The 21,669-nt window shown below is 49.6% G+C and overlaps 1 protein-coding gene across 3 annotated transcripts; it reads left to right on the plus strand.

Moving 5' to 3' along the window:
* Positions 1 to 604: 604 nt before the first annotated feature.
* On the plus strand, positions 605 to 18,521 carry gramd4a (GRAM domain containing 4a). Of its 3 annotated transcripts, XM_028955325.1 has the most exons (20): positions 605 to 1,001; positions 1,821 to 2,016; positions 4,347 to 4,467; positions 10,216 to 10,336; positions 11,194 to 11,252; positions 11,610 to 11,742; positions 12,153 to 12,178; positions 12,611 to 12,702; positions 12,776 to 12,867; positions 12,943 to 12,991; positions 13,063 to 13,134; positions 13,223 to 13,266; positions 13,431 to 13,540; positions 13,698 to 13,852; positions 14,343 to 14,360; positions 14,846 to 14,990; positions 15,068 to 15,161; positions 16,286 to 16,376; positions 16,451 to 16,519; positions 16,594 to 18,521. In XM_028955325.1, the coding sequence occupies exons 1-20, from the start codon at positions 973 to 975 to the stop codon at positions 16,690 to 16,692; spliced, it is 1,815 nt and encodes a 604-aa protein (XP_028811158.1). In that variant the 5' UTR covers positions 605 to 972; the 3' UTR covers positions 16,693 to 18,521. The 3 variants fall into 3 exon arrangements, with proteins under 3 accessions (XP_028811158.1, XP_028811159.1, XP_028811160.1); XM_028955326.1 differs by lacking the exon at positions 14,343 to 14,360 and having other exon boundaries at positions 606 to 1,001; XM_028955327.1 differs by lacking the exons at positions 605 to 1,001; positions 1,821 to 2,016 and adding an exon at positions 3,672 to 3,798.
* Positions 18,522 to 21,669: the final 3,148 nt, after the last annotated feature.

A 21,669-nucleotide genomic window follows, 5' to 3' on the forward strand; every position in this document is an offset into this window, starting at 1 on the left:
GGCTACTACCACCCTTGTAAATAAAAAACTTCCGCGTGATCAGTCACTTTATTACAGATCTTAAGTACAGAGGATTTTCCAGAATAAAACCTGCCATTCAGGTTCCATCGTGTGTTGTGATCTGGTTACATGGTCAGAAGAGAAAGTTCTTCAGGGAGACGAACCTGATTAAAAAGTGAAAGCGGTAATAATACAGATATGTAGACCTGTTCTAGAAGATCTGGGTATCGGTCGTTCTCTCTGTGAAATAATGATCTACAGAGTCCCTTCTTCTACACATATCATGCCACAGTTCCATGGAAATGCTGGACTGGGGTGGCCTAGCGGTTAAGGAGGCGACCCCGTAATCAGAAGGTTGCCGGTTCGAATCCCTGCTCCCCGGGCGCCTGTCATGGCTGCCCACTGCTCACTCAGGGTGATGGTTAAATACAGAGGACAAATTTCACAGAGTGCACCGTCACTCCACTTTCTTTCAGTTCTTCAGTGTTAGTGAAGTTACTTTAATGAGGTACTTTAATGAAGGTACTTTAATGAGCAAAGCGGCGCCCCCCAGTGGAGAAGCCGGGAAACGCGCCACCTGTTGGACTCCGGGGACCAGAATAAAACCACATCTCTCGTGGAACTGGACCACTCCAGACGCGAGTTGCTGTTGACTGAAGGGCCTGGTGCGGAACCTTCCTCCTGGACCATCTTACACCACCTTACACGGCCGGAGACGCGCCTCCTCTGTCCACTATTCAGCCGCAGACGGACTACATTCGTCCTAATTCGGATTTGGATGTATTTCCATGACGGTATAAAGTGCTCCTGGACACGCGTGGTTACGAGCGGCGTCGTGGGTGCGAAGACGAGGCGCTCTCGCGAGATCTGGCGGCCCCTTTAAGAGCGGAGACCTGGTCCGGTCCGGTTCCTGCCGCTGGGCGACATCAACAGGAGGAGCTGCGCGGCGCGGAGGGTGACCGCCCGGCGTCCATGAAACTTCGCCACGACTCCCGCCGCGGGTGAGGCGCAGTCCGGCTCGTCGCGACGGCGTCGCGCACGGCCGCTTATTTAATAATCTTGAAATAGTTCCCATTTGTCCCTGCGGCGTAGTGTCGTCACGTCTGTTATAATGACCGAACTGTCACCGCGTCAATTAAAGCGGTCGGGGTCGTCCGCCCCCGCCCCGTGATTTTGGTGCCGTGCGCTGATTGGCCCGTTCCGGTTCGGGCTGCGTTCTGATTGGCCACTGCGGGCGGCGCCGGTTCGACACGTGTCGCCCTCGTTGAATCCGGAACGCCGGTTCGAGATGCTCCGGAGGGATCAAAGCGAGTCGTTTATTTTAACACAACGGTCCCCGGGCGGCGACGGGCGTCTTGTGTCCCTCATGTGTCCCTGAAGGGTGTGAACTGCGGCGTAATCTGAGGATTAGGGGGCGGGGCGAACATCTTAATCCCGCCCCAAACGTCAAATCATACCGTGGACAGGTTAAAACAGCAGAGACAACGCAGCCTTTTAAATCATGTCCCCTACATTTACCTACTGTAATTCCCTGAACCCAAATCTGCAAAATGTACATTTTTCTACAGCATTTACCAGACGCGCTTATCCAGAGAGACTTACAATCAGTAGTGACAGGGACAGTCCCCCCCACTCAGGGTTAAGTGTCTTGCTCAGGGACACGATGGTAGTAAGTGGGATTTGAACCTGAGTCTTCTGGTTCATAGGCGAGTGTGTAACCCGCTAGACTACTACCACCATTGATCTGTTGCTCTGTAACAGTGGTCCTAATTACCATTATATGGTAAAGTCTCTTTTTCTTTTTTGTTTGCTGCCCGCAGGTTTGCCGTTCACCATGTTAAGTTAAACACGAACATGCTAAAGCGCCTGGACAAAATCCGGTTCCGAGGCCCGAGGAGAGATGAGTTCCTGGACCTGGCCGATTCTCCCACGGTGTCGGACAGCGAGTGCAGCGACGACGTCCTGCTGAAGCCGCGCTTCTCCCTCCGAGACATGGACCTGGACACACGAGACCCTGTGAGTGTTTCCGCTCCGGCCGGCCCTTTATGTCGCTCTGAATCTTTCATGAGCCTTCATTGGCGTGGTGACCTTCGTGACGCCAGGTCACCATCAGATACATCTCGACCTTTACACATCATACCAAGCGGGTGGCTTCAATAGTCCAGCAAAAGATCATCTATGAAGTAATTCCTTAACTAAGTTCTTCCCCAAAATTTTTTTAAATATTATACATTTATACATATTTACATTTTATGTAGGTGAAATGTAATAAATGAATTCATGTTGCTGATTTAGGTGACAAAAAACTGCCACCGCACCAGAGGAAGCAGGTTTCCTGCATGGCAGCATGATTGAGGGCCGCCGGAGTCGTATTGCGTAATTATGGACGTTGCCGCGAGCCGGGCCCGCGGGCAGAGGCGTTCCGAGACTGATGCCGTCTCCGCGTGGGCCGGTGAGATCGGTGCGGAGGAGGCGGCCCTCATCTACGCTCCTCGCTCCTCAGGAAGCCGCGACGCCAGAACTGTTATTTATGCGTCAAATACAGCGAATATAGGGTGGTGGTAGCCTAGCGGGACCAGAAGACCCGGGTTCAAACCCCGCTTACTACCACCGTGTCCCTGAGCAAGACACTTAACCCTGAGTGTCTCCAGGGGGGGGACTGTCCCTGTCACTACTGACTGTAAGGCGCTCTGGATACTTCCTCTTCTCCAGGCCGCAGCTTCAGCAGTAACACAGACCCTGAGAGGGTGTCACTTTAATCACGTAGAAGCCGTCGTTCTGGGCTCATACGAAAAGTGGCTTCGTTTCATATGACCAGACAGATAATCAGGTTTTTAAAATGTCATAATAGCTTCATTTTACATTTTTTACATTTTTACAGCATTTATCAGACGCCCTTATCCAGAGCGACTTACAATCAGTAGTTACAGGGACAGTCTCCCTGGAGCAATTTAGGGTTAAGTGTCTTGCTCAGGGACACAATGGTAGTAAGTGGGAGTTGAACCCGGGTCTTCTGGTTCATAGGCGAGTGTGTTACCCACTAGGCTACTACCACCCAGCTTCAGGCGGATCGTTCAGGTGCTGCTGACGTTTCGAGTATGATCGCGCGCTGCAGGTTCCCCTTCATATAAAACGCGGAACCATTTCAAAGAAGGTGGGTTCGCCTGTAACGCCACCCTACAGCCTGGAACCCGGCGCTTTCAGAACTCGTTCACACAGGCGGAACGTCCTCCTTGGGTGCCGTGGCCTGGTGACGTGTTTTTTTTTTTTTTTTTTTTGGATTGTGGAATAGAAGGGAAATTTAGGATGCTCTGCATGTTGCCATGGTAACGGAGCCTGGAATCGTGGGTGATGTGTGAACAGCAGCGTTTTTGAAGTTATTCTGTATAAAAAGTGCCAGTGTCAGATGTAGCCACATGATTGACGGCCAATGAAATGTGTCCCCTGCATTTAACCGGGATTCGAGCCCCGTTACGGGATCCACCCCCTTACCCGCCAGGCCAACGCTTCGCAATTGCGGAGCTCGGTGATTTTATCGCTTTTTATTGCACAAAACGAAGAGGTCGAATCTCTAATAATTGTATGTTCGCTAAATAAGATGATTAAGTTCCTTCTGCGGGACCCACGATGGTTCCTGTTCCTGCCCCCTCCCTGGCAGAGAGCAGAGGCGATGAGCTGCCCTCCTTCTCTCCCGCCCACCCCGTCTCCCCGTGCCATTTGTTCCCCGCTCTGGACGCGCTTAAGCCCAGGCGCCCCCAAAAATAGGCTGGACTGCTGTAGAATTCGCTGGGGGCGTGGGTGAGTAGCCAAAATATGTCTTAATGTGGGCATTCACGCCGGCCTCGGTCGCATGTGGAGCCGCTGCAGAGGGCGTCACTGCGGTGTGTGTGAGCTGCGGTGAATCGGGCTCTTAAAGGGGCGCCGCAGATTCCTTCCCTCCTCTCTCCCTCCGCGGAACGTGACTCTGCAGCTGCGTGGGGCAGGAAATCCCACCTCTTCTGTTCCCGCATGTGGATTTCTTCGTTTTATGGTCTGCCTTTAAGTGTGTGTGTTTGTGTGTGTGTGTGTGTGCTTATATCTGGGGGGGGGGGCAGTGGTTGCCTAGCGGTTAAGGAAGCGGCCCCATAATCAGAAGGTTGCTGCCAAGGTGCCACTGAGCAAAGCAAACTGCTGCTCCAAACACTGCTCCCCAGACACCTGTCATGGCTGCCCACTGTTCACCAAGGGTGATGGGTTAAATGCAGAGGACAAATTTCACTGTGTGCACCGTGTGCTGTGCTGCTGTGTATCACATGTGACAATCACTTCACTTCACTGATATCTTGCATGGCCATGCGTCTGTTTAGGCTGGTACAGGACCTGGAAGCATGGCTGCAGCCATCCAGGACTTTCAGAGGAGTGAGACGGAGCGCTTGAACGAGGTGAAAGGTCATCTGGAAATTGCCTTACTGGAGAAGCACTTTCTACGTAAGTGTGAGTCTCACACACGCACACACACACACACACACACACACACACCTTGTTGATGGCTGGCTGGACAGGCGGGGTCAGACTGTCGTGGCGTGGTGGGGGGGTCGGTGGGTGGAACCTCACGTCATATGGGTTGGGCAAGCATGGTTCTTTGGCGGGTCATCAAACCATTATCTACAGTTGGTTTTTCCCTGATTTGTCAGACCACCATGATCCAGTCCAAGGTGAAATAAAAGAAGGAGTTCCACCCATTTTACAAGCGTTTTACACAAAAGATAGAGCTGAGGCAAATTATGGAAACAGAATTATGTGTTCAACGATAAATGACCCAGTTGGCAGCATTTCGAAATGTCCGTCACTGAAATCCCTTCACCAGGACCTGATCTGTAAATACCATTAATAAGCCAACTTTTTTTAATGAAATATGCGTAATCAGCTGCTCGAACCACCTAGTCTCCAAGACCGAGAAGAGTCTAGATCAGGCTTCGGCAGCCTTTAACACTCGAAGAGCATTTTTGTACTCGGTCAGGAATGGTAGCAGACAGGTGTGAGGGCATCTGCACCTACAGTGAGGAGAAGACTTCTGGAGGACGGCCTGGTGTCAAGAAGGACCACAAAGAAGCCACTTTCCTCCAAGAAAAACAACAAGGACAGACTGATATTCTGCTGGAAGTACAGGGATTGGACTGCTGAGGACTGGAGTAAAGTCCTTTTCTCCGGAGAAGAAAAGGTGACGCCACCATCAGTCCTGTCTCGTGCCGACAGTAAAGCACCCTGAGACCATTCATGTGTGGGGCTGCTCCTCCACCAAGCCAGTGGCCTCACTCACAATTTTACCCAAGAACACGGCCATGAATAAAGAACGGTACCAGAACATCCTCCAACAGCAACTTCTCCCAACCGTCCAAGAACAGTCTGGTGAAGAACGATGCCTTTTCCAACATGATGGAGCACCGTTTTATAAGTGGCTCGGGGAACAAAATGTTAAAATTGTGGGTCCATGGACAGGAAACTCCCTTAATCGAGAACTTGTGGTCAATCCTCAAGAGGCGGGTGGACAAACAGAAATCCACAAATTCTGACAAACTCCAAGTTCTGAATATGTAGGAACGGGTCGCCGTCAGTCAGGATTTGGCCCAGAAGTTGATTGACAGCCTGTCAGGGCCAATACTGCAAATATTGACTCTTTGCATGAACTCGATGTAATTGTTAATAAAAGCCTTTGAAACCTATCTCATGCTTGTAATTATACTTGAGTCCACCACAGAAACAACGGACAAAAAGGTCTAACAGCACCGAAGCAAACGTTGTCAACACCAGTTTTTGTGTCTTTCTCAAAACCTTTGGCCACGACTGCAGTAAAAGAATCAGAATCAGAAAACGTCATTGATCCCGAAGGAAATTGCTTATGCCACATCTGCACAGAGGGGAACAACGTACATGCAATGTATGTTGTATAGGACATCCAACAAGTGCACAGAGACACCGAGAGACAGACAAGAAAAAAATAAAATAAGAATAAGTGTGTAACCATGGTTACTTGCAAGGAAACACGTTCTGACATCATTGTGTTACATAAAAAGTCCTTCACAGGCGAGGCTGTTGCTGCTAGTAAGATTTGCACCCAAATCAACCGTTTATCACATCATCAAAAACGTCCAAGCAGAGAAGTTCAAGTGTTGTGAAGAAGGCATCAGGATGAGCGAGAAAGTCCAGGACCGTCTCCTGAAGATGACTCTGCTGCGGGATCGGGGTGAATTATTGCACAGTAAAAAACAGCAACCGGAGCCAGTTGAGAGATGGTGGCACCAGTGGGGCAGTGCTGGAGCGTTCTGGATCAGCAGGAGAGGAGGACCAGCCAGGAATTACGGGTAGTTTGGAGATGACCAGAGATTGGACGAGTACCCGAGTGGCCTGTGTTGATTAAAATGGACGAATCCTCCTAATGTTGTGCAGAAGGACACGAGCGAGTTATATGTCTGCACGGTTACAGTGGCAGTCAGAGCTGCCGATCCACGCTTGGAGCTCCAGCAGAAGATCAGCAGCTTTACCGACGTAGCCGCCCGCGGCCATGTTTGCAGGGATTTAGGGGTTATTATTAGCTGGAACATGTGGCGCTCTTACGTAGCATAATTCCCTTTGTTTACGTCTTCTGAGCCTTGCTGGCTTTTCCAACCTGCCGTAGGTGCCCTCATCCAGCTGCTGCAATGCAACGTTACACCAAGTTCTCCTCCCACATGGTAGTCTGCTTGCTGGTTATCTGTATGTTCTAGAGGAGGAACTAACTGCCCGTCCAGACCTTCTTCTTGGCGTGACTCCCAGAAGATGGACTTTCAAAAATGGGGAGGGGCATGTGTGCATGATTGAGAGCGGTCACACCCCCTACTTCCATATTCTGGTGGATTTAATCCTCCTCCTGTCAATGTGGTGTAGCCAAAGTGTAGCACCGCGTCCATCTCCTCCATTTCCCTCCGTTCTTTAAGTGTCCTGCTCAGGGACACGATGGTAGAAAGTGGGGTTTGAACCTAGGCCTTCTGGTTCACAAAAAGAAAAAAAAAAAAGTGAAGTGATTGTCACATGTGATACACAGCAGCACAGCACACAGTGCACACAGTGAAATTTGTCCTCTGCATTTAACCCATCACCCTGAGTGAGCAGTGGGCAGCCATGACCGGCGCCCGGGGAGCAGTGTGTGGGGACGGTGCTTTGCTCAGTGGCACTTTCAAACCGGCAACCTTCTGATTACGGGGCCGCTTCCTTAACCGCTAGGCCACCACTGCCACAGGCGAGTGTGCTACTACCACCCTACCACCCTTTATTATTGACTTATTACCCACATTCCACCTTCCGCTGAAGATTTATTACAGTTTATAATTTTATATCCATCCATGCGTAGGAAATGTTTTAAACCCGCTCATTTCACCGCACGTTTCCCTTCCCTGTTAGTCTAACGCACAAAGAAAGCCGGGCTTTTAAAAGCTGCACTCGTCTGTTTGGGTCGGGGCTTAACTTTTTATGCCCGATTACTAATTCGTAGATCCTTGGTGCACATTTTCTTTTTTTTTTTTACATTCGTCATTTTCAGTGCTGCACCTGCCACAATGTAAATAGAAAAAGGAAAAGACGCGAATAAAGGGCTCTTTGTAGTGATCCTGCTCAGGAACATTCCTCAATGCGCATTATCCCGCTCTGGGTAAACCCCCCTGGAGTCGGGGGCCCTGTGGGGTCGCCATGCCGGCAGCGGCAGTGCAGGGTCCTGCCGTGACCGCGTCTGCCGGCCAGCTGTGTTGGAGCGTCCATCATGGAGGGGCGCAGCCTGGACCTGCAGCTCAGTGGGACCCCTGGTGAGTGTCTGACTGCCGCTGCAGCACAAGCCCGTGGGTCTTCGGGACACCCTTATCAACAGTGGTTTCCGTGGTGATTTGCGTCTCGTTTGAATATTCAAATGTCCTGACTGCTGTGGTGCAGCTCAGAATTTTTACTTTTATGCACAGGCGAGTAAATCGCTACCATTTCATATTCATATTTCTCCATCTCCATTTCAGTATGGACTGATTGGGACTAGACACTTTAATTTGCGGTTTGCTGTATTTCTTATTGGGTTTAATGCATTTACGTCTAGATCAACGTTTAACAGCAAAAATAAGGTATATTTTCAATAACATTTTTATTTTTGTGACCAAAACATTCATTTCCTATGCATCTATGGATATAAAATATGGATGGGTAATAAATCAGTCAGAATGGCTCATAATAACGGAAGATCTATGGAGTCTGGAATCAATTTTTCATCGAAACCCAAGAGTCTAATGTAGTCATGGCACTTTAGGAAAAAGTCCACCTGCGCTTGCATGTGCCATCTTGTGCCATGGAGAAGGGTCCAGGTCGGCCTGTGACAGTTGTCACTAGAGGTGTGTGTTGGCAAAGCTCTCAAGATAGGATATGTGTCACGATACGATAATATCACGATATATCGTGATACTGTACATATTCACAGAAAATGTAAAAACGAAGCTCAAATACAAGATGCTGTGATCGGTCTGTCATATTTTGCAATTTCACTCTGCCAGAGACGCCAGGCAGTGCCAGTGATGGCCTAGCGGTTAAGGAAGCGGCCCCGTAATCAGAAGGTTGCCGGTTCGAATCACGATCTGCCAAGGTGCCACTGAGCAAAAGCACCGTCCCCACACACTGCTCCCCGGGCGCCTATCATGGCCGCCCACTGCTCACTCAGGTTTAAATGCAGAGGACAAATTTCACTGTGTGCACTTTGTGCTGTGCTGCTGTGTATCACATGTGACAAACGCTTCACTTTAAACTTTAAAACTTTAAATTCAAAGTACCCGGCTGTACAGCGCCACCTACAGGAGTGGGGGTTGTGTGCTCATAACTTGAAAGCACGTTGTAAGTCGCTCTGGATAAGGGCGTCTGCCAAATGCCGTAAATGTAAATGTAAATGTAAATGGGTTGTATCTCTACTGACCTCACTAAAGAAAATGCTCGACAGCACCACCCGGTGGACTAAATTTGTATATGAAAATATCGATATTTGATGTCCCTGTATCGATACAGTATCACCATCTAAAATATTGCGATATCTTGCTGTATCGATATTTTCTGACACGCCTAGTTTGCATCATTCATGAAGACATCATCACTGCTCATTATTTCTGTTATTAATGAAAATGTCAGGACTGAAGCACCTGCCGTGCATTTTTGTGGGTTACTGTGTTACTGATAGTCCCTCATGTGACTGGGTTAGCCCCTGCTGGGTTACTGGAGAATGAGAGACCCAGCGTTTTCATGGAAACAGGTGACCAGAGCTCAGGGTGACCAGATAATCCACGTCAGACGGGACACATTGAGCTTGGACGGGATCTTGCTTTGTGCCCCAGTCATGCAGTTTTAAAGTGGCGGATCACCTGGTCACATGACCACATCTTTCCCATTCACTCTGTATCAGATCTGGCCGATGCTGGCCTGACGGAATGTTCTGGAGGAACAGAGCTGCTCCGTGCGGTGTGGTAACCTGGCTCTCTGGATTCTATAACATGGTAACCCGAGGCCAGACCGGCCACGCCCACAACCCTCTTTCCCATAATGCCTCTGATGTAACTAGCAAGTGTGTGCAGCCGACCATTTCGAAAGCAATTACACATTCGCGGCCCGAAAGCCACGCCCTGCTCTCTCCCGGCAGATGCCGTGACGACCACCCCTCAGCGTTTGGCTCCGCCTCTAATAGGTTTACTGGCGTTCCTCAGAAAGAAGGGGTCAGGGAGTTGGACCGAGGATCCGTAAGCTGCTTAGGGCCTGGGAAGCAAAGCGCCAGTATGGCGCCGATGGGGGACCTTCAGTCCCACCGCCGATTCTGATTGGCCGATTTCGGGCTCAGTTATATACTTTTTAGTATATGGCCTGTCCTGGAATACATGACAGGATGTTCTGACCTTTCAAGGTTTATGTCTGGTGGACTGTTTTTCTGTTTGTATCATTTCATGCCCGTTAAGGTTCTGAACCGCAGACTGACGTCTGTTCCGTACCAGGTCCGGTCCGAGCGAGAACTGTGCTCATATGTATGTGATTCCTCATCCAGAATCACATACAGCCTGAGGTCACAGGTCGTCACCCTGAAAATATCCAAAACTTAAAAACGTCTGAAAGAATGTGTCTGCAGCTCGGGACATGAAACGTGACTGGCACACAGGAGGGCACCATGGGTAATCTCTGTTACCTGGCGCTTCACAGAGGAAGAGCTGAGGAAGCTGCGGGAGGAGACCAGCGTCGACATGCTGAAGCAGGAGCTGGAGAAGGAGAGGGGGCGACGTCTGGACCTGGAGCAGAAGATGAACGAAGTTCTCAAGTCCAGGTGAGCGGCTGAGTCCGGGTCCACACACGCTTGCTGCCCACGTTGGAGATTCGGGGTCACCAGAGGTCGTCCGGCACCCCGGTTCTCCTGCAAAATATTGAGCAGTTGTACTGTTATTAATATTTTGAGTATTAGGGGTAGAGCTGACCTGTTTTCAAGATAAAAATGAGAATAAGGGTGTTAGTAGCCTAGTGGGGTTACACTCTCGCCTATGAACCAGAAGACCCAGGTTCGAACCCCACTTACTACCATCGTGTCCCTGAGCAGGACGCTTAACCCTGAGTGTCTCCAGGGGGGGACTGTCCCTGTAACTACTGACTATAAGGTGCTCTGGATAAGCGCGTCTGGTAAACGCTGTAAATGTAAATGGAACGCATGTCAGACCCTGTAAAACACACACAGTACGGGTTCGGCTGCGCGTGTAAAGCGGCGGTCATTTTACAGGAAGTGTCGGGTTCGGCTGCGCGTGTGACGCTTGTTGGATAAACCGCGATTTGCATCCTAATCCCGTCAGCCTGTAAATACGGTGAAGAAAGTCCGAATTTCGCCTTAATCCCGAGCTCTAATTATGAGGGGCCTGCAAAGCCCCCTTTTTCCTTGGCGCGGTGGTGCGGTGTGACCGTCCGTGTGAACGAGGCCTTGACTCTCATCTCAACATGATGTGAAGTCGTGTAGAAAACTTGGTGGGACGCGTCGATAATGGAATCGAATTGTGAGACCAGAGAAGGTATTTTGTGTTTTTGATCGCTGATTCCTTCCCTGCGAAACCTTCCCGCAACTGGCCCGTTTGCCCTCAGAGTCTGGTGCTGAATTATGGGATGCTTTGCAACGTACTACAACGCTGATGTTGTTTCCAGGTTGGAAGATTCCCCTCCGCAGCCTCCGCACAGGACGCCGCCCTCGGCCAACGGCACAGGTACGGGCTCGGTTGCAGGGCGTTGGTTCCCTTGCTGATCTGGAATCAGTGGCCTGCTAGGTGGGTCGCAGAAGATTGTTCCCCGCATTCACTTTCCCAACCGCAGGTGTTATTTTAGGCACTGGGCTAAATTTTTAATGTAGGACAGATCAGGCAGTGTGTGTGTGTGTGTGTGTGTGTGTGTGTGTGTGTGTCTTCTGAATTGGGGGCTGTGGGTAGGACAGGACAAGAGGCAGAACCAACTGTAATTGGGTTAATGGGTCCTTAATGGTATCAGCAGTTCCTCTCAGTGTGACACACTCACACACTCACACACACACACACTCACACACACTGTCCTCCCGTCCTCCCCGGCAGAGAAACAGAACGAGACTCGCTTCTCGCAGGTTCAGAAGTGGCTGCACAACAGGTTTGGCGTCTACGTGGAGGACTTTCGCTTCCAGCCAGAAGAGAACACCATGGAGGCCGAGGAGCCCCTAAGTGCTAAGAGGTGAGAGGTCAAAGGTGTTTACACAGAGCACGTCTGAGCTCTTGTGGTCAGCAGACATTGGCACACACAGTGGGAATGCGGTGGCCACTTTTAACAGATGCCCAACTGAAATAGAAAAGTGGCAGAAATTGATTTAATTATTAGGCATTATATATGTATTTCAATACAAAGCGTTTAGTTTGGCGCCACCTACTGGTGTTGTATGATGCGGCTGAGACCAGGACCGTCAGACAAATAAGAAGAAACGTTTTATAAATTGTTTTTATTAGAAACAATACTGCGCTGTGGTCCAGTTCTGCATCTGATGCTGCATTCAGCAGCACGTGGAGACAAATTCGAAATATGAAGAGATGTTTACTGTTTGATGAGAAGTAAAGACCTTTTTTTAAGAAGCTTTCTTCTTTTTTCAGGCTAACAGAAAACATGAGGCGTCTCAGTGAGTACAGTCACGTCGCTTCATTAAATTCATTTCATTTACTAAAACTAAATCGCTTCCCACACTGCAAAACGACCAGAATTGATGTCGTCTCTCACTCCATGCCGGCTGATTGCATTTACATTTACATTTACAGCATTTATCAGACACTCTTATCCAGAGCGACTTACAATCAGTATTTACAGGGACAGTCCCCCTGGAGACACTCAGGGTTAAGTGTCTTGCTCAGGGACACGATGGTAGTAAGTGGGATTTGAACCTGGGTCTTCTGGTTCATAGGCGAGTGTGTTACCCGCTAGGCTACTACCACCCTGCAAATTTGGCAACAGATTCGGAGTAAAAGGAATAAATGATCCCGATCGATCATGTGTCATGAAACCGGCCGCGCCCCAGTGCAGGCTGGTCATGGGTCGGGGGGTTCTGTGTGTCCAGAGCGCGGCGCCAGACCCGTCACCAACTTCCTGAGGAACCTCTCCGCCTTATCCAGCTGGCACTCGGTGTACACGTCGGCGATCGCCTTCATCGTGAGTCCCCGACCGCCCCCGCCGGCCCGGCGCCGCCATTCCGGAACTGACACCTGGCTTCCTGTGTCGCCAGGTTTACATGAACGCCGCGTGGCACGGCTGGGCCATCCCAATGCTCCTGTTCCTGGCCATTCTGAGGCTGTCCCTGAACTACCTGATCGCGAGGTGAGTCTCCGAGCCCAACGTGACCCCAACGTGACCCCAGCGTACCGTGTTCCGCAATTTCATTTCCCCCCCCAGAGGCTGGCGGATCCAGTGGAGCATCGTGCCCGAGGTTTCCGAGCCCGAGGTAGGACGGCGAGGCCTGCTCGGCTGGGTTAGGACAGGACGTGACCCCATTCTGTCCCCTGTGCTGTGCAGGAGCCGCCGAAGGAGGACCTGACCGTGTCCGAGAAGTTCCAGCTGGTCCTCGACGTTGCGCAGAAAGCGCAGGTACCGTTTTACCGTCCGCTCTGTCCCATTCTGTTCCGCATCGGCCTGAAAGTCTCCTCACTCTTCGAAATGTGTGCGCTGTCCCCAGAACCTGTTTGGTAAGATGGCCGACGTTTTAGAGAAGATCAAAAAGTAAGTTTCAGGCTCTTGTTCATTTTCTGTCATTTTTTCCCCTTTATGGTCCGAGTGTGTGATTTTTAAAGCCACGTTGTACAGTTTGTGTGGGTTTCTGTTGCAGGGTTCTAATAGTCTTGTATGCAAATGTGTGTGTGTGTGTGTGTGTGTGTGTGTTTCAGTTTGTTCATGTGGGTGCAGCCGGAGATCACTCAGAAGCTCTATATTGCGCTGTGGGTGGCTTTCATCTCCTCCTGCGTCCTTCCCTATAAACTCGTGGGTTTCATTATCGGTAAGATTCTCCACACACACACACACACACACACACACACACACACACACACACAGATGGCAGCGGAATAATCAGATCAGAAATGGTTCTCCCCGGCGGCAAAATAATTAAGCTCCATGTGAGGACTGCGAAGGGAAAATAAAAACTTTCCCCGCAGGCCTGTACGCCGGCATCAAATTCTTCATCATCGACTTCCTCTTCAAGAGCTGCCCCAAGCTGCGGGACAAATACGACACGCCGTACATCGTCTGGAACAACCTGCCCACCGACCCGCAGCTGAAGGAGCGCAGCAGCGTCCCCGTGTCCCGACGGGTGAGTTCCCAGGGAGGCACGCCCCTAAACAGCCGGGGTTTACATGAATAAGCTTGCGCCACTACTGGGCGTGGCCCCGATACCGAACGGAGGGACACGGAAGAGAAAGGGAGGAGGTGGACGGCGCGCTGCACCAGGGCGTTGTCACGTATTGACAGGATGTGAGAGCTGTCAATCATGCACACAGGCTCCTCCCCCTTTCAAACGTTGTCATTAAAGTTCCTCTCCTGGAGGCCGCAGCCACTTCCTGTTTCTGTAAATTCTGACGATGGCGTGATTATTAGTGACGTCACCCACGTCAGGAAACTGATTTATTAAAGGCCGTCTATTCATGTCCCGATTTAATAGAGGTTTTTAATAGAGTCCCGATTTAACAGAGGTGATATTTACCAGCGTTTTACTATATGATCAGAATTGTGGGGGGTGCGGTGGCGGGTTTTACTCCGTGTGTAGTGACCGTCACACTTTTTCTACTCTCTCTCTCGCCCAGCTGTCTGCCTGTGAGAAGGTAGGGGACGGTTTCCTCCAGTAGACACGCCCGTTCTTCGCATCAGTTACTGAGTGTGTGTGTGTGTGTGTGTGTGTGTGTGTGTGTGAGTGGCCTTGTGTTTATCTGCGTGCAGACTGATGAAAATGCTCCAGACCGGCCAGCGTCACGCTCCTGACGTTCTCACTCGCCGGTGGCATTTCGCATCGTCTGTCACAGACAAGCGCCGGGCGCTGTCAGGGACGAGGAGATCCCCGTAGCTGCCGCCGTAGACGTGTCTTAGTTTCATCACTCTAGCTGGACCAGATCAGGCGTAGATGTTTGGTTCCTTCTCGGTTCCTGTGTATTTGGCCACTTCGGTGAGACGAAGAAGAGACACCAGCATGAGGGGGAGTCCGACTCCAAAAGTAGACCACGCCCTTCCTCTGGTGTTTGGTGGACGTTCTCCCGGGGTTCTGAGCATCGTGGGTGAAAGTGTAAAAAGCTGACGCTGGTCTGGTTTGCAGGTCCAGCCGGTGGTGTCCCGCAGCAGCCTGGCCACCGCGCCCTGCGGCGCCAGTCGGGAGGAGGAGAGCAGCCGGCTGCACGGCACCAAGAAAGGGGCGTTCCACGAGGTCTTCAGCCTGCCCGAGAACGAGCGTCCGCTCGCAGGTGACTGTGCCAGCGAGTCGGTCCCGTCCCAACGTCTTCGCGCCGGTAACGCCGTCTACACCGCGTCTGTGTTGCAGTGTGTGAGAACGGGTGGAGGTGCTGTCTGATCAACAGGGACCGGAAGATGCCCACAGACTACATCCGCAACGGCGTCCTCTACGTCACCGAGAAGTGAGTTCAGGTCCTGCAGGTCCTTCTCGACCTACTCAATCGTCCATTCTAGTTTTGGATATGAAAGGTGCGGTGAAGCGAGGAAACTCCGCACACGGTGCAGAAGTGGGCGTGTTTTTGCCGTGCAGGGAGCACGGGAGCGGCGAGCAGTCGTCGTTTCTCCAGCCCATCGATGTTCATGTTGATGTTCACATGCAGGAAATTTGCACGTATGGGTTGGACTGGCCGGCGTTTGCTCAGAAACTGGAAAACGTTTCGGCTTTCTGCCACAAGCGGCGCAAAAGTGACGGACCCGCGGTTCACGTATAATGTCGCCCCATTCGAAGTGCGGGAAGCCTCCAGCGACCCTCTTTCCCACACTTGATTTCAAACATTTACATTATTTACCAGACGTCCTTGTCCAGAGCGACTTACAGTCAGTAGTGACAGGGACAGTCCCCCCCCCTGGAGACACTCAGGGTTAAGTGTCTTGCTCAGGGACACGATGGTAGTGAGTGGGGTTTGAACCTGGGTCTTCTACCCACTAGGCTGCTACCTCCCATTATATCAAGCTTTAGTCTTAAGAATTAATTGACCTCAAGCACAATTTGGTGCGTTATAGAGCTGTAAATCTTGGTCCGAGACAAATGTTTACCATATGATGCTAGTAGCCTAGCGGGTAACACACTCGCCTGTGAACCAGAAGACCCGGGTTCAAATCCCACTTATTACTATCATGTCCCTGAGCAGGACACTTAACCCTGAGTGTCTCCAGGGGGGGACTGTCCCTGTAACTACTGACTGTAAGTCGCTCTGGATAAGGGCGTCTGGTAAATGCTGTAGATGTAAATGTAAATTTTGGCTCGGGCTCACGCGAGAGAAATGATCGGTCATGTGGTACCCGTCCTTTCCGTACGTTTCACTGCTTGTAAATTTGTTTTGGAGATTTTGGTAAAAAGTGTTTCGCATGTTGTGTTTAAAGACCTTATTGTCGTTGCACAATCCTACTCAGTACCACCGTACAAGGGACTTGAACGACCCCCCCTGAATACGGCTGTAGTGTGATCAATAAAACCAGTAAAAGTGATAATTGATCAGTGTTAATTGGATGTTGTAACCGACGCTGCGTGTGGTGCCGCCCGTAGCTTCCTGTGTTTTGAGAGCTCCAGCTCCAGATCCGGCTCCTCCAAGAAGAACAAGGTGATCAAGCTGGCCGACATTACGGACATTCAGAAGGTACGGGCTCCTCCCCGCCACCCCGCGCCGCTCGCCTCCTCCGCGCGTTAACGCTGCCATCTGCCTCCTTCCAGTATAAAGTCCTGTCCGTGCTACCGGGATCAGGGATGGGAATATCCATCGCCACGCCCTCCACGCAGAAGGTGCGGCCGCTCGGACACGCGCCGCGTCTGAAGGTGGACGGCTTCTTTTAACGCTTCTTTCTCCCCTCGCTCAGCCGCTGGTGTTCGGCGCGATGATCCACAGGGACGAGGCCTTCGAGGCGATCTTCACTCAGTACATGAAGATCATGACCACGGGCACAACCGAGACCTAACAGCCAGCGGGGGAGTGGCCACAAAGCCCGGAGCCCCGCCCCGTGGGTTCCACGGTGACTGCAGGGACCTGGGTTAAAGGCACACTTCCTGTCTCTCTCTCTCTCTCTCTCTCTCTCCCTCCCCTGTCCTTACGGCACTCCGCCACGATTGGTCAATCATTCCTGTCAGATGGGAGGGAGGGGCCAGTGGGCTCATGGTACACATTCCAGTCCATTGTATGTGTGTGTGTGTGATGGGTAGGTGTTTTTATCAGTGATGGAGGCTGGATCTCCTGCCTGCTCTTTTTAACTGTGTGTGTGTGTGTGTGTGTGTGTGTTGTCTCATAATGTGTTTTTTCTTCACTATGATTATCACAGTTTCATGAGCTGGTGACCGAAGTGAAGCCTTTATATTTTTTCAGCCGCCACGGTGTCCTTCAGGTGTCCTTTTATTTATTTTTATTTTTTTTTGCTTTGATCAGATCGTTTCATATTTTAAATGCCTTTTCTTCTGAGCTCTTCTTCTTCTTCTTCTTCTTCTTCTTCTTCTTCTTCTTCTTCTTCTTCTTCTCCTTTTGGAAAAGCCAACGGTCTGGTTAAGACGATGACCAGCTTAACCGTGCAGGACGCCAACCAGCCAGTTTGCATTTTGTGTTTAGATTATATGCGTTTTCTACCTTCATTTTGACAAAATGTCCAAAGGTTGAGGTGGCTTACAGACGAATATTTCTTCTTCTACTACCGGCTCTTGCACAAGGCCGGTCTCCACCAATTGGGGTCACACTACGGCCGGGAAGTTTGAAACGGCCTGTTATCCTCCCCATGATGAAGTTTTGCACTAGATGTCCTGCTTCACTGTGTTTCTTCCAAACTGCCCGTCGTCTCGTGGTAGGACCGCAGAGCAGCTGGACAGCTGTACATGCTCAGCTTCGTTTCGATTGGCCCATTTTGACGTCCACACACACATCGCCTATTGGGCTCGCCCCCCCCCCAAAAAACGGCCAGAGTTACCTCATGCAGAACAGATTTTTAAAAGTCCGTTAAAAGCAGCCAGTTCACAGCAATAAGATTTTCGTAGGAAAACAGGCAAAATTCTAAAATATGTTTTGCAGAGTAGATTATTATTTTAATGTCTTTATACGTGGGTTTTTAAAATGGCACAACATGTGTTTCGGATAAACGATTTGCCAAATTGTTCGTTCTTCCTCCTGCCGATGGTGTTTTTGCGGAGGACCGGAGGGTCCACACTGGAGATTGTGGCGGTCAGTTTGAACCCAAGGTCAGGGGTCATGAGGACTGGCTGGATGTCTCCTCCTGTGTGTGTGTCTATATGTATATATAATCTAGATAAGGGCCACATGGTGGCGTGGTGGTTGGCAAGGTGACCTCACACATGCCCCCGGGTCTGAGTTTCAAACCTGGCTCTGACCTTTTGTGGGCGGAGTTTACGTGCCCCGCCCTGCTCCCAGCGTCCCTGGATAGGGTCATGGCTGCCAGAGCCCAAGTAACAGGATAGAGCGTGCATGGAAAATGAACGAGTCTAGACGAGTTGCTACCCGTCCTGTCCTTGTGGTTCAGTTCTTTGGGTAAATCTGGTCCAACGTCCATTCGTTCCCCTGATCTGGAATCACGTGTCACACGGCGCTGGAGCTGCTGCAGCTGCTGCTTTTAATGATTACTGAAGGTTGTGTTTGTTCTAACCATGTGTAAAATATATGGATCTATTTTTGTACAGTAACGCACTGCGAAAAACTCATACCAGAGATGTGAATAAAATTTGCCACCAATTGCATTGTTCATTTTTATGTCACTGCTGATTTATTTTAATTATAAAAATCTTGTCGGTAGAAGATGTGTGTGTGTGTGTGTTTTTTTTTTTTTTGGTGGAGGATTGTATTACACACTTTTCTATTCATTTCAAATATTCACACAAATAAGGCAGGAGACAAAAGACATTTAAACAATCATCTTTATTTTTCTGATGAATTGATTTTAAATGTAAATCATCACATTATCATAAAGAACTGCAGTCACCAGGTCCTTTCATGCATGAGTTTTATGGGTCTGGGAGGAAAAAATAGATAATTATTCTCACTTGAGTAAAAGCTCTTCTGCCACCAGGGGGCAGTGAAGCACCAGGACAAAGATTCCAATGAGAAATGGCAGCATTTTCATTAAAGTTGCATTAATTACAGGCTGCAGACGTTCCAATACGACCACTGCTCATTGTCACACCGCCCACTTTTATCGTTTTTCCATTTCTAATGTACCACTCGATAAATAAAAAACTATGCAATACAGGTTTTATATTCTAACCCTGGAAAACCTGAACATAAATTACATTTTGAGATATCGGTTGCATGTTAATCAAGTACGTGCTCAAAATATGTGCCTTTCTATGAAAGTATGTTCAGTTAACCCTTGGGCAGGGTGATGAGAATCTGGCCAGTTTTGGAATGATAATGAAGACTGTGCTGAGAAAAGCTGCGGAAGCGACTCCCCGAATGTCAATTCGGCGCCATCGACTGGCTCTTTTCTCGAATGTAAATGGTGAGGCGAGGGGATTGTTTGAAAAGTGAATAACCTTCCCCCCTCATCACGGCCGCCGTGGAGATATTAAAATCTCTTTGATGGGCGAAGTTGAGGTGGAGCCTCAGAGACACAGACGGGTCGATTCTAAATCAGGGGGCAGTTCGCTTTCACACGGGGTCATGTGACCTATAATGACACGATCAATGTTCATAAGGGCGCCATTCAAATTGGGGGTGTTACTAGCCTAATCCCCATATGAACCAGATGACCACAAAGTCCCAGGTTCAAACCCCACTTACTACCATCATGTACCTGAGCAGGACAGTTAACCCTGAGTGTCTCCAGGGGGGGACTGTCCCTGTAACTACTGATTTTAAGGCGCTCTGGATGAGGGTGTCTTGTAAGTGCCATAAATGTAATAGATTTCTAATGTTTGACCTTGCTGACCTTTAACCCAACATCTCCTCTGGCCATCTTCATGGATGCACCAACCTGCATGAGAGAGGTGGGTCTACTGGACAATGCTAATTGGATATTGGTGTTCTGTTTAATGTCCAGGGTGAGATATTTCTGATCTGCTGGTATCGTGTATCAGTGCAGTAAAGGACGTCAACCTGCCTGTTGTCACACCCCTGTCCCCATAGCAGCGTTCCCGACACCCAACAGTGGATCATATGCTGAAGATCTAGAACATGACAGCATTTCGTCATTTTCAGAGCCGCCGGTGACATTGCCAGGCTCGGTCCGGAGTTATGATGGCAGCGGGGTCCCAGTGACCGCATGGATGATGCCCGCTCCGGGCGTGGAGAGGCGGGAGTAACGGACGGTGGAGACCTGATGGATGTGCAGGTGGTGAATGATGTGGCCCTTCAGCGTCTGTAGTCTGAGGTGACCCCAGCGCTGCATTAGGACGCCACATGAGAGTCATTTGAATTTAATGAAGTGTCCATTCTTCACTGGCAGAAAATGTTAAAACAATGTGTGTGTGTGTGTGTGTGTGTGTGTGTATGCTCCCCTATGAAGAACCAACCAAAGCAATCCCACAGTAACCCCTCCAAATCCTGTCCTGAATATATATTAAAGGAAGGAAGGAGCCGGCTATACTGAAGCCAACTGAATTCATATTTAAATCACAAGAGTAGCTTTACACTTATATATGCAGATTGTATTTTTTCAAATTAAGATTCTGCGCCATGCTAGCCATATCATTTGAAATATTCACTTTACGTTCTCAGCGGCAGGACGCTAGCCAGCCTCTAGGACGACGGGGACTGAATCTGCTAGCATGGGCAAGGGGAGTGCGCCGTGAACCCGGAACCTTCCTGAAGTCTGTTGCTGCTAATTGGGATTTAATGTATTCCTGAGGTCTAAAGCTTCCAGAGGAGCATTTTCCCAACTACCAAAGCATTCCGCATTCAAGTCAGCTGAAGGAGTGGAGCTCTGATCTGCTCCACCCTTCATTTTATTTTTTATAATGAAAGCCACTTTCATGAATTGGTCTATAAAAAAACAAAACAAAAGTTATTTGTGGATCTGGCGTGAACAAGCCCTGATTATCTCACGAATGAAGTCGCTCCCCTTGTTCGCCCGCTATCCTTTCTTAAATGTCATCGAACGTCCACATGAGTGCATTGATCGCTGTGATTCATTTGAAATATTTGATGCATGTTAGGCCACTTGCTTACTGTATGCTTGAGGGTGGGTGTGTCTGCCATGCAAGGAGCACTGGAGCGGCAACCAAAGCTTATTTCTTGCTCGCAACAATATAACCGCACAATCTATTTTTCAAACTAATTGCTGTAAATTCACTGCAAAATGAGTTGATTAATTTGTTTCAATGAAAACCCTAAAAACAACATACATTATTATATTAATGAATTGAAATGTATTAAGACAAAAAAAAAAAACTGATAATGCACATGTATAAATATTCAAAGCCTTTGGCTGCAATTACAGCCTCAAGTCTTTTTGAATATGATGCCACATTTGGCCCATTCCTCTTTGCAGCACCTCTGAAGCTCCATCAGGTTGGATGGAAAGCGTCTGTGGAGCCATTTTAAGATCTCTCCAGAGATGTTCAGTGAGGTTCTGGGTTCGGGTTTTGGCTGGGTTACTGAAGGACATTCAGAGATGTCCTTGATATCTCGTGCTTAGGGTCGTTGTCCTGCTGAAAGATGAACCATCGCCCCAGTCAAGAGCACTCTGGAACAGGTTTTCATCCAGGATGTCACTGTACATTGCTGCATCATTGCTGTCATCTTTCCCTATATCCTGACTAGTGTCCCAGTTCCTGCAGCTGAAAAACATCCCCACAGCATGATGCTGCCACCACCATGCTTCACTGTAGGGATGGTGTTGGCCTGGTGATGAGCGCCGCCTAGTTTCCTCCAAACAGGACACCTGGCATTAATACCAAAAACCAGGGAATTTTGTTTCTCATGGTCTGAGAGTCCTTCAGGTGCCTTT

This window comes from Denticeps clupeoides, chromosome 15, assembly GCF_900700375.1.
Source record: "Denticeps clupeoides chromosome 15, fDenClu1.1, whole genome shotgun sequence".
In the NCBI taxonomy this organism is placed as follows: domain Eukaryota; kingdom Metazoa; phylum Chordata; class Actinopteri; order Clupeiformes; family Denticipitidae; genus Denticeps; species Denticeps clupeoides.